We start from the raw sequence: 13,300 nt of genomic DNA, 5'->3' as shown, positions 1-13,300 counted from the left end.
CGAGCGGCGGCTCACCTGAGGACGTAGTTGATGCACACGATGCACTGAGGCTGAGAGTTGCGGCTGTTGTAGATCACCGTTCCCTGGGTCTCCACCCAGACGTAGCCTCCGCTCTTAGCCAGCATCCGGTACTGACCGCTCACTGCTTGACCCTTGCTGCACACTGCAGAGGGAAAACCACAAAACAGCCATGAAGACAGACAGAAGAAAGCAGCAGGAGTGATTTTGATTGATTGATTTTTATTTATTTAATTCTTTAAAAGAAATGAAAAGAAACAGAAAGAGGTGAGACTTATAATGTCTGCCGCTAAGATTCACTCAGCAGAGTAAAGACATCGGATTTTATTCTTTTGTGGTTTGAAAATGTGAATTTCCTTTAAACTCAGGCCTTGCCGAGGCGTTCACTCATTATTAATGAAATCCAGGGAACGGTTTGGGTTTTGCCGATAAACTGGAGACATTGTTAATGAACAGGGACTCACTGCTGCCCTCTGGTGCACAAAACTGTCTTTACATACATATCACATACTGTACCTTTAAAGTCCCACTGCACTCCTCTACTGTAGATACGTTAAAGCATTCTCAGGAGTGTTTAAATTGTGATTATGAGTATTTAAGCCACAATTACAAAACATGTGCCATTTGTGCCACATGAACAAGTGAACAACATGAAAAACATGATTTTCACTGGAGTGGGTCTTAGGACTAAGGATGAATGTCACGTTTCCTTCAAGCAAAAAACACTTGAAAGAAGAGAAGGACTGTTCCCAAATGGAATGGAGAGTCCTGACAGGTAAAGTTAGTGGACACTGAGAAAGTCTGTGTTGTTTTTGAGGCTTAATTTCGCTGCTTGAATATGAGACGGTTCTCTGACTGAATAAATATGTGTGGATTTGTTTTGCATACAGACAAAATAAATGAGGCATTCATTTTTCTGAGCAGGACAAAGTAGCTGCTTGACTTTGAGCGGAGAAGGAGATGTGCTGGCCGCGGTCCAGAGATCAGCACTGGCGTGGGAAAGGAGCAGGACTGGTCAGAGAGCGTACATGAGGCCAGCAACTCTGTGTGTGTGTGTGTGTGTGTGTGTGTGTGTGTGTGTTGAAATGGAGAGGGCTGTTAGCATGTGCTGATCGACAGGCTGGTCACGATGGCCGTGAGAGCGGGTCATCTGTGTGTGTGTGTGTATGTGTGTGTGTGTGTGTGTGTGTGTGTGTGTGTGTGTGTGTGTGTGTGTGTGTGTGTGTGTTCAAAAGATAAATAGAGAGCTCTTTCTATCTGCAAACTTCACCCAGCTAACAGCTGCAGACGACCGATAGAAGAAGAAGAAAACACACACACAGGACAGGAAATTTGAGTGCAAACTCATTCCATGTCACTTCCTTCACCTTTCCACACGGAAACACACTCAAACTGGTTCAGAGGCAGAAAAATCACTGCCAATAAACACGCACACACACACGCACACGCACACACACAAAAGCCCATTAAATATCATATGAGTATGACCCATAAACAGAACTTCAGTCATTTTCCTAATATAAAGCCGAACAAAACTTTTGTCCCCAAATGAAAAACAAGTCACCCAAAAACTGGGTGTGTGAACGCTCGTATGTCCCCACAGTGTATGTAAAACACACATATGCGTGCACTGCACACACTTCCTTCCTTTATCTTAAAGAGGCGGTTTTAAAGGAGGGAAAATTTCACTTTCTGTCCTGCATTTTCACTGCTGTTCAGAGGCTCTAATGATATAGTACTGTCAGACACACACACACACACACACACACAAACACACACACACACACACAAACACACACAGAGTGTATCATTAGATTGTAATAGAGGCCACCTGGGACCCTGTCCACTGTGTTTGTGACACCAGATGTGCAAACCTCATCAGAGCATCAGTGGCTACGTTTAATTTGATAACAAACATCTTACTGCCCCTGCTCTGTACGCATGCACATGCACATGCACGCACACACACACACACACACACACACACACACGCACACATTGAAACAAAGCCCAGACATGAAGAAAGTAAAAGAAAGTGCTTTGATGAATCTACAGGTCAAACAAAAGTCAAAAATCACAACTTTTTCAACTGAACTGTGTTAAAACTCACAATGTTATATTTCCAATAGGTGGGTTTTCATACAATTATTGAGGCCATTTATTTCCCAATCAAACTGACACTTTTATGTTTTTTTTCTCCTCTTCTCAAACAAAGAACATAAATAAATGTAATCTATGACTTATATTTATCAGCACCAATGAATCAGCACCAGGCGTGTCAAACAGAAGACCCGTGGGCCAAAGCTGGCCCGCAGGATGCTCCAGTCCAGCTCAACAAACCACCAAGCAAATTGAAAATAATTAAAGATAACACTGATTTCTAACTCCATCAACTACGGCCACGTTTGGTTTTATTCATTCTGCTGGTCACCGCCGGCGGCGACTCACAGTTGTGGTGGCTCTTGGTGACGCTGTCCGAGTCCAGGGCGTGGTAGAAGTCGTAGACGGAGCGTCCCAGCAGATCCTCGGGAGCGTACCCCATCAGCTCCGTCACCCTGTAACACATTTCCACACCTGGGCGTTACCGTCTGACTCATTTCATCCCTTTGGGGATTTCCTTCTCGAGTGCACAGCCTTGAAGACATCATCTTGAAGTGCAGCGCTGCAAAAGGCGTGAAAATCAAATCGGAGAGGCGCGCGCACGCCCGTCCAAAAATAAGAATAGTTCACATTCTGGAGCGAAACTCCGCTGACTCCCAACGCTTCTGGGAACAGATAATCTTTTCCTCCCAACACAAGTTCGCTCTGTTGAGAGTACCCACATCGGAAAATCTGCCAGTGGAGCATGTTCGAAGGCATTTACAGCTCCGAGGGTCAAAAACAGGCACATTAAATGACGCCAACATGAACACAGGCCTAGTTTTAGCACCAAGTGTTTTTATTTTGCTCTCAGTTTATGTGAATTCAACAGGGAAACAGGACACGAGTGTGTGTGTGTGTGTGTGTGTGTGTGTGTGTGTGTGTGTGTGTGCGTTTTTCCTACAAACTGTGAGAACTTCACCCAAAGCTACCACAGGAAATGACCAGTGAGGGTAAACTGGGACAAAGAACGCAGAGTCCCTCATGTTTCCCGAGCATTTCCTTTTGAAATCCAATCATTACGATCACTTTTCATTAAATCTGCTTGATAATAAATAATTCATTCAGATCAGCTGAAGCCGCATCAGTCCGTAGGGGGAAGATGCTCTAAAATGAGCTTTTCTTTGAGCATTTTCAGATGTTTTTCTGCCTTTTCTGACCAAAGTTAAAGTTTCTTCGACCCTCAATCTGTCATCGATGGTTTGTTTTACGTTCTCGAAACAGAATTCACAGAATTCATGTAAAAATGCGAAGCGATACCAAGAAGATACATTTTTCGGTGATCGAGCCAAAAGGTTGATAAGAAATTCCTAACAGGGAGGTTTCATGAGGATGAGGGTGTGTGTGAGTGTGTGTGTGTGTGTGTGTGTGTGTGTGTGTGTGTGTGTGTGTGTGTGTGTGTGTCCCCTCAGATTACATAACACTGACAGCTGCAGGGCCAGGAGGGGGGATGGAGAGAGAGGTTTAAAATATGAGTGAGGAAACTGAGGGGAGGGAAATGTGGAGAATAAATTTGACATTAATTTTCAACTTGAGTAAGAAATATCTGAAAATAGATTCAGAGACATAAAAGAAAGAACAAATTCAATACGCAAGTTTGAAGGCATCATATAATTTCATTAAACAACTGCTCATTATATCTAAAAAGAAAATTTTGGATCTTATCCACAGATATTCACATAATTTCTCAACTCAAAGTTTATTTATTGAGATTTCAAAGTGGAGCAGGGTTTTTTTTTGTTTATATCTGTACAAATTTGATAAATTCACTTTGTGTTTCAATCTATTTTTATTTTTATATCTTGTACATCTGTATTCTTCATCCTGTGTTATTCTGTGGATGTTGTTAACATACATTTTCTAAAATAATGTTATCACACTAATAGAGTCTTTTTTATTCTAATTTATAATCTCTAACCTTCATTTAGCGATGGACGGTGTTTCTATGATCTCCCTGTTCTATATTAGGAAGGAAACAAGAATACGCTCATGAAAATTTGAGTTCACTGATTTATCTCTGCAAATAAAGTAATCGGTTACTTTGGCAGTAATCTATGTGTAAGTTATTCGGAAGAAGATGCTCTTAAACGTCAGCACTTCTTGATTCATGAGCCAGAGAAAATGAAAAGAACAAAAAAAAAAAAAAAATACTGTTGTGCACAGTGCTAATGCTAATCAGACACAGTGGATTCAGGCTAATGCTAATGCTAATCAGATATAGTAGATTCAGGCTAATGCTAATGCTACTCACAGGCAATAATATCCATGGAAATGATGTCATTAATGAAATCACTGCAGAGAGTTTGAACCAAACAGAGTAAACACAGAAAGCTCCTGATCTGGCGTCTCATTATTTCCTTTGACTCCTGTGTTTTCCTTCCTCCGGCGCTGCCAGACATGAGCTAAAGAAACTTTCTGTCCCTCCTCTAATGAGTCTGAGCCCCTGCTGAGCCAAGAGTTTGACCCACCTTCTGGAAACTCATTTGCGTAATTGGAGAGCAGTTTTAGGCGGCTATTAAGTTGCACCAAAATGCACAAAAAAGGAAAATGGCTCCTTGTTCGCAATGCGGTCATGCGCAGTTCCGTGCAGGCGACACACAAACAGGGGGAAAGAAACCTTTGTACTGCACCAGCGGCTTGATAAGATTACAGGTCTGTGTGCTTATGTAACTTCCGATCTGTGAATATGAGCAGTGTTCATGATTTAAGTGGGAGTAGTGGTGCGCTCCACTTCGGGATTCACTGATATGAAAAAGTTGGCCGATAGGGAAAATCCATGTTGGTATTGTTGGGATGGTTTTGACTACGGATTATTCATATTTATCAAAATCATCTCATAATCAGCTTTTGAAGATGCAAAAGCAGTGAATTTGAGCAGTTTCCCTGTTTATTTCAGGGCAAAACATATTTTTGTACAATTTCCATATATGAAATATGCTAAATTTGGTATTATTTATACATTTATTTATTTTAAAAGACTACAATTGTCCAACTCTAATGTGGCAGCCAATATATTGCGCTTCTTGGTTCCAGCTGTCCTGGAATTCTGAGTTATTCTTGAAATCGAGAAGTCGATGCTCGAAAAGCAGCAACCTTACTTAAAGTCAAAATTCCAAGTTTGTACTTGACAAGAGGGAAAATTATGAGTTTCATTATGGCTGATTCAGTTTGCATGTAGATTTTTATTCTTCTGTCTTCTTTTGAAGAAATGTTTGATTCCAGAAAGATTTAGAAAGCGAGAAGCTGTGTGGAACAACATAATGTTTATTATGTTTTTAGAAAGAAATTAAAGAAAAGCTTTTTATAACTTAAATTATTTAAACATACCTGTATGTATGTATGTATGTGTGTGTGTATGTATTTTATTTCTCATTTACACATTTTTTTTAAATGTTTAATAAATGTACTAATTAATTCATTCATTTATTCTACAATTTCACATTTTACAGATTTTTAATAATTTTGTAAAATTAGTTTTTCATTGTTTTTACATTAAATTATTGGCTGTTTTTTTTTACAGACAATTAGCAGGATTGTTTTTTATCTAAATAAAATAAAATAAAATAAAATAAAATAAAATAAAATAAAATAGAATAATTATCATATTTTCCAATCCTTCGAAATCCAAAAATAAAAAAAGAGTAGGATTGAAAATGTAATTTTTTTTTTTTAAATCATGAACTCAAATTCTGTGTCATAATTCAGGTTTTTCTTCATTTAATGCTCGGGGAATTTTTCAAATAATCCAGTTGCCTGATAAAGTTTGTCAGAAACGCCGGGTGCGTAGTGCACTCGTTCTTGCTCCGTCCTGCGCCTCGCCGCGGCGTCTCCGTGCGCCCGTACCTGTCGTCGCAGTAGGTGAACTTCATGTCCATGCTGTGTCTGCTCAGGAAGGTCCGGCTGTCCAGCGGCGTGTCGATGTTGGACGGGTGCGGGATGGGTTCGCACATCAGGACGGCGCAGGTGAGCGGCGGCTCCTTGAAGCCGCACAGCACCCTGGGAGGGCAGCTGCTGTACATCTTCAGGTGTCCGGTGCAGTGCAGCACCTGGGGGGGGGTTAGGGGGCGAGGAGAGGAGAGACACTGGTTCATCTCGCTCCATCAGGGGTCAGCGGGAGGGTTTAGGGCAAGCTGTGTGTTTTTGTAACGTTTTGATCCACATCACCTGCATGTTAAAGGTGCTGCAGGCAGGATTCCGCATCTCCGCCATCTTGCTTAGGGTTACCTAAGCAAGATGGCGATTTGACCCATCTAAGATGGCAATTTGAAACCCAGCACAGCCAATCCTGGCCTGTTTTATCTGATATTACGCCCTTACGCAAGTTAAGCCCCTCCCAAAGAACGTGCGACGAACGCCCCTCGACCAATCACGGTTAGAGCCTCAGGGGCTCTTCTGATTGGTCAAAGATACCTGGAGCGGTCGAGATTCCTTTTCAGCTCAGAACAGAGACAGATGGAAATGCTGCACCTTTGCGGTAGTGCAGTGATGCTACACTGCTAAAGGATTATCAATGGACATTTAATCCAAAGAAAACACAGAAAAACTAGCATTGACTAGCAAAATCCTGCCTACAGCAGCTTTAAGAGCTGTTTAAATCAAGTGACTGTTGGATTCCCGTGTTACCTTCCAGCTGGCTGACTTGAGGTTGACGGTGCGCCCCCTGTTGGTCACGGTGCACTTCATCCTCATGAAGAAGTCCCGCTCCGTGCTCAAATCTTTGCCTTTTTTACCGAAGCCGGTCCCTTCAAAACACAGAAACACAGCCAGGAGTTAAAATGTAGACGTGACGCACTAATAATGTGAGAAATGAAGAAAAAAATAGAAGACAATCCTTCCTCTTTAATTTGTTAAACTGAGGCAAAAAGAATAAAACAATACAGCACAAACTTATGAGATTCTTTAGATTTTACGAGACTTTTAATGTAAATATTTTCCATTTCTTTCCGTGCCTCAACGTGACAGCGAGTCTTAAAAAGTCTCCGGGAGCTCGTTTTATCTCCCCTCTCATGTGTCAGTGGGAAAAACGGTCACACAGGACGCGAAATTAGGCCGCCTGTTACATCACGGGGGTCAAAGTTCGCAGTGTTGAAGTGTGTCCGTCCTTATCTCTCGGCGTAGTTCCACGTACGACATAGAAATAAATCTCACGGCGCTCGTGTTCACATGCGAGCCGCTCCGTTAAAAAGGAGGCAAGCTTCAAAAAACACAGCGCTGTCTTCCACTTGTGTGTTATCAAGCTTAAAGAGTGTGACGTGTGTGTGTGTGTGTGTGTGTGTGTGTGTGTGTGTGTGTGTGTGTGTGTGTGTGTGAGAGAGAGACAAACTACAGCAGGTTACACCTTTTTTCCAGTGAAATAAAAACAATTTAAAGTATCAGATACACAGTATTTGTGTACTTGTGGATTTTCTTACTTGCTTTTCTATGCATTAGATTACGTAACACTTTCTGAAACACACACCCACACGTCAGATTGTGTGTTTCCTCGTCTAATCTTTCCTTCACCTCCACAACTCTCTCTTACACAGACACACACACACGCACACACAGGTCCACTGTATCTCTCTTTAGGGTCCTCTGGATTTCACCTCTGACCTTCTGTCCTCGTGTTTGTTCTGGACACTTGCTCATCAGATATACAACATTATATAAGCACATGTATGGTTTGTCGTTTCCCGTACATTGACCACATCCCACAGGCTCACAATGAAGATGTAGCTGCTGCAGATTAGAGTGGAACATGTGTGACGACGGACACTGTGGAAATAAACGCTCACATCCCATCTCGTCGACCGTTTGAACCTCAAACTAATGAAATGAAGCAAGCATCCTGACAGAGCGCAGAGAGGCAACATTATCGCAAAACTGAACATTTAAAAACCTACTTTTGCAGAAAGAGGAACAACAATATTTTTAAAGTTGGGTCTAAGCAGCACAAGGCGACATGGTGAAACAGTGGTTGGCACTGTTGTTTCACAGTGAGGAGAACCCAGGTTTGCATGTTCTCCCTGTGTCTGCATGGACGAGTCCAGTGTTCATTCTATTAGCTGCTCAGCTGCTTATCTGACCTGGCTTAAAGTGAGTCTGTGCAACATGCAGCCTGTAAGACACTCATAGAAGAGTGAAAAACAAATTATTTTCTAATTTATGAAAAGTATGCAATTTTTTTTGACAAGTCATTCAAACAAAAGTTCATATTTATTGATGTCCAAAGGTCAAGTTGTGAGTTTGTTTTGAAGCAAAATTGCAGGAACAGGAGAGAAAATGACCGGAAGTCTTAACATTGAGTTAACAGAGGTCAGCTGATGGAGCAGGGCTGATTTTCATGTGGTGCTGCAGGAACAGGAATTCCCTGCTGCTGGTAGACTGAAGCCCCATTAAAACGAAAACATCTCAAGTCACTGAGCATGTGCAGAAGAGGTATCAGTACGACTGTAGTGCGCGTGCTCAGCAGCAGCCTTTCAAGTGATATTGTCCTTCATTTCCATGGAAACGGAGTCGGAGCATTTTCACAGAGTTGCATTTTCCATTTTTGTGCGTAAACAGGGGAAACAAAATAGCTGATAGTGAGTCTGACCTGTGTGTGTGTGTGTGTGTGTGTGTGTGTGTGTGTGTGTGTGTGTGTGTGTGTGCGTGCGCTGACCAGCTGTCTTCAGGGTGAGGTTTTCTCTGATCTCCTCGTGGTCACAGGGGTGAGTGAAGTCGAAGATGCTGTGTCCGGTGAGCTCCACCTGGAAAACAACAACAACAACAACAAAAACAACACAACGAATAAATTACATTCATGTCCTCTGAGACTGAAGTGTGTGTTCTGCCGGCAGACAGGAGTGACCTCCACATTCACAAAACACACACGTGAAAAGGAAAAAAAAAAAAAAAAAATCAACAGGGACTACACTATTCAGAGTTTACTGTAAACTCCCTCTTCTTCCATGAAGCGCTTTCAAAGAAAAAACAGGTTGTGTTTGGAGATGTGCTTGTCTGCACACACACGCGCACACACACACACACACACACAGCGGGCATGAGAGGCATTTCACACAAACACGACAGAATCGTCTGCGTCACGGTTTACAGCCACACTTCAGCTTTCCCCACCTGCATCCATCTGCTGGAGCCTGAGAACACAAACCTCTCCGAAGCGTTTCATCCACGCAGGAAACAAGTCAAACATTCATCTTATTATTTCTTTAGATTTCAAAGAGTCTTCAGTGTACACACAGCAGCTTGTCCCTGGTTGCATATTAACCGGGTTAAGAGGCCAAAACGGCGGCGGCGTCTGACCTGCGTGAGCCCCATGAATTTACTGATGTTCTCGGACAGGAAGACCATGTCGCCGTCCGACGTTACCACGGTGACGAAGCCCTCCAGGGACTTCAGGTACAGACTGTCCATCTGTCCGTCCTCGTCGTTCGCATCGCCAGAGCAGCCTGGAGGAGAAAACACCGGGGAAGGTTACGGTACGGACGGCTCGGCCACTTCTTGAACTGCCCTGACTAAAAAAAAAAATGAGGAAATAAACAAATATGATCAGGCTTGGGGAAGGTTTGATGTCTTTTCCAAAGAATGTTTACCAGCAGAGGGGGAGGAAGTGAAGTGGGAGGGGGGTTAGGTAACAAGTAAATGAAGGTGGCTGAGTAAGGCTCCATTTACACAATGTTTTCAAGTGAAAATGTAAAACTTTGAAAGCTTCTTGGGTGTCTGGAGTCATTGCCTGCTGAAGTTTGTTTCTATTTTTCATTTACATTTTGGTTATAGAACGTAAATACTGTTAAATGAGCGTATTTAGGATCTGGTCAGCTAGGAGTGAATGTTAAGAATGTCATTACGTTAAGTTATTAATGAGGTGAAATCAGTGCGTGTGCGTGTGCGTGCGTGCGTGTGCGTGTGTGTGTGCATTAGCCATCAGTCTGCTTGTTTTCCCTCCTCCGAGCTTCTTGGCTCGGGGACAAAACAAACGATCGCAGCGTCTTCCTGCGTCTCAGGCCCCTCCTGATCCCGGGACCCCGACAAATTACACCCAAAGTGCAGCAGCGTTCGGAGCGGCGGCCTTGGTACCAAAAACAAAACCCACAAACACAATAAGCAATTATCCTCAAATGTGTTTGCTCGCAGTATCTAAACATTTATACACAGCGACTCCGTCCTGTCCGCCATGTGTTGTTAGAGGGCTAATTCAACAAAAAAAAAAACACTGCTCTCGCCCTGCTGGCCCCGGCTCCGCAGGGAGTGTGTGTGTGTGTGTGTGTATGTGTGTGTGTGAGGACGCGAGCTTCACGCCGAACAAAGCCCAGTAGTCGGTGGGGGTGGAGGGTGGGAAGCTCGCAATTCCTCCAGTGTGCTTCCCTGAGATAAGAGCGGGCCGTTCTCAAGGCTCCCGGCGAGGCCCGGGGCCGGCGTTTGGAGCGGGGCCCAGATAGCGTCGGTCCTCCGGGGAGGGGGGGGGGGGGGGGGGGTGAGGAGGGGGGCAGTTTTCTCATGAGCCCCGGGGAGCCGGGGGAGACTCTGGAGGCCCTGGCCTGAAGAGCAGCAGTACCTTTGGCCTACATAGTTTGTCTGTGATTACCGGTCATTTGGACCGAGCTGCACTTCTCTTCCCTCTTGTTGTTCTTTCGGTTGCATAACGGCCCCAGATTGAGAATAATGGGACGCAGAGTCTTGATAGGGACAGCTGCTGCTCCCATAACCATTTCCTCTCACACTGGCGTTCACCCTCTGGCGCTGGAGTCAAGTGATGAGGCACCGACAGAAAAGGAAACTTTGTTTTTCATTCCTCCGCCGGCCGATCCGCCGGCTGATCCCGTCGCCGTTTCACACAGAAAACTTGAAAAGAGCAAGCTCAGGGTATGTAACGCCAAACAAGAGGCATCAAAGGAAACCTCCATCACGTCATCAGCGGCGCTCTGATCCGGGCTCAAAGCGGCCCGGCTCAGGTTTCACCGCTTTTTTCTTTTTTTCCACTATTAGAGAAGGAAAGAGGGAATCAGGGCAAATAAATGACGTTATAAAACAAACGCCGGAGCACAGCAGGTGACCGTAAGAAGAGGTTTAAAACACAGAATTCGTCACAAAAATTCAGTGAGAAATTATTATACTCATGAGGAGATTTCAGGTGTCGGCGCATTTTAACTGTTCTTCTCGTTTAGCATTAAAGCAGTTTGTTTTTCTTTTTAAATCTTCATCATATTTCTTGTTATTTCAGTTTTTACTTAGGAGGAATTGTCAACTTGCTGATGCGAGCAGGATGAGAGTTACAGTTACTCCTGATAAGATAACCATAAGTGAATGAGAACAGAATACTGGGAAATACTGAGAAATGAGCGATCAGACATGTAAACTTTCATATTTTACACAGGGGAGTCAAACTCAAACTTCAATATGGCACAGCAGTGAAAATTACCCCAAAATAACCACAACTACAAAACGTTTCCCTACTGTCTGAGGCAAAAACTGCATTTTGTATATTAAATTTCAATACCTGTTTCCACGATTTCAGGTGGAAACGCAGAACGTTCCTTGTGTTTTCAGCGTCCGTTTAAACGACAATGCAGCTAAACGGTTCACAGGGTGGAACTTTTGGAAAATGCTCTCACTTCGCCGCCGTGCAAACTGATGGAGAGGAGACTCTCCGGAAGACACTCGGTGCTCAGAAACTCTGTCCGGGTTGTTCTGGTCCAAACTGCAGCGCCGTCATTTATTTATCAGGCCTCTGCATCGACAAACCTTACATAACAGAGGTGTTCCCTGCAGCAGCGCGCATGTTCAGGACACACTGAGTGTGTGTGTGTGTGTGTGTGTGTGTCAGTGTGCCAGCATGCGTGGCGCCAAGGCGGCCCGCTGTTATGGCTAGCGGGGGCTCAGCCAGCAGCGGCCCACCGATGGGCAGAGCTCCGTGCTTCCTCTCCAATCGCTGCTTTCCATCGCAGAGCAATCAGAGCAACACGATAAGGCGCCGATCTGCCCGCCGCATCTCCACCCTCCCACCGCCCACCTCCACCCTCCGCCTTGCTGCCCTCGTTACCTTCACTCCTCCTCCTCACCTCGACCTCCATCATCTCCCTCATCGCTACGTTTATGGTTTCTAGTTACATCGATTTCTTATCGCTAAAGGTTATCAGTTATGTTACTGCTTTCATAATTTCAAAAACTTAAAAGGAACAGTACTTGATAATTTGCTGGGTTTTTTTTCCACTATTTAATCTCTATTATGTGTTTCTTCTTCTTGCATGTTTTGACTTCACTTGATTTTTTTTCCCTTTTTTTGTCCGGTTCATTTATCACTGAAAACAAGGCAAAATTATGGAGCAAACACGCAAATGAAGTTGTTGATGCAGCTCCAAAGTGAGCTTTACAAACTTAACTGCTCTTCCTTCCACTTTTTAAAAATTCCTTCTACTTTCTGTGCTTTTAAAATGCATGCATGTGCATTTCTCATCATATAGCAAGCCTGAGGATGAATTTCAATCAAATGTTATTTATTTGTCATAAAAATCCTGCAAATAAATAGGGAATAAAACATTAGTAAGTAAAGTCTATTCATAAAGCATTTATCACATTCCCTGGCATGTGCTCAATATCATATTTAAATTAACAATTTCACATCTGAAACTGTTATTTTACTCTTTTTTTGTCATTTCAAAACAAACATTTCTTTTCAAGGTGGAATATAACTAATATTAATATAATTATAATTTACAACTGAAGCTCTGCACAGTCTGGACGCTTGTAATTTAACTCCTTAAACTGAATTAATCCACTTTCAAAATGCATAAAAAAGACTGATAAAACATTTATTTCAGGTTGCATGAGGATTTTATAATGTACACTGATGATAAAACACACGCAATTCTTGTTAAATTGCATTTGATTGTTTTTTTTGTGTCAAAATCTGGATTTCCTGGAAAGCACTTCCTAATGAGGCTCAGGAAATTAAAGGGGCAGTTCACTCAAATGACAGTAAAGTCAGATTTTAACACTTCTCCTCACTTGATCTAATATTCCAGTGCCAGCACGTTTACTGCCGACTCTGATGTATGGCAAGCGTGAGTCAATTAATAAAATGTTTGCAGCCATGGATAATCTTTAAAACATACAGTTCTGGAGACCAGTTTTAACAGCTTCACACAATCCCTGACATCACCTCAAC

At 43.1% G+C, this 13,300-nt stretch overlaps 1 protein-coding gene across 2 annotated transcripts in view; it reads right to left on the bottom strand.

Moving 5' to 3' along the window:
• The window catches only part of LOC115399568 (endothelial PAS domain-containing protein 1-like), a 47,384-nt gene that overhangs the window by 8,484 nt on the left and 25,600 nt on the right, over positions 1 to 13,300 (bottom strand). For both annotated transcript variants that reach the window (XM_030107007.1, XM_030107006.1), the window contains 6 exons: positions 9,439 to 9,584; positions 8,798 to 8,885; positions 6,781 to 6,899; positions 6,001 to 6,203; positions 2,467 to 2,573; positions 16 to 163 (listed from right to left, as the gene is read on the bottom strand). In XM_030107007.1, the coding sequence (XP_029962867.1) occupies positions 16 to 163; positions 2,467 to 2,573; positions 6,001 to 6,203; positions 6,781 to 6,899; positions 8,798 to 8,885; positions 9,439 to 9,584 (811 nt within the window). The remainder of the gene's footprint in view (positions 1 to 15; positions 164 to 2,466; positions 2,574 to 6,000; positions 6,204 to 6,780; positions 6,900 to 8,797; positions 8,886 to 9,438; positions 9,585 to 13,300) is intronic.

Source organism: Salarias fasciatus, chromosome 13, assembly GCF_902148845.1.
Source record: "Salarias fasciatus chromosome 13, fSalaFa1.1, whole genome shotgun sequence".
In the NCBI taxonomy this organism is placed as follows: domain Eukaryota; kingdom Metazoa; phylum Chordata; class Actinopteri; order Blenniiformes; family Blenniidae; genus Salarias; species Salarias fasciatus.
The sequence above is the reverse complement of the archived record's forward strand: the minus strand, read 5'-3'. Positions and strand labels throughout refer to the sequence as shown.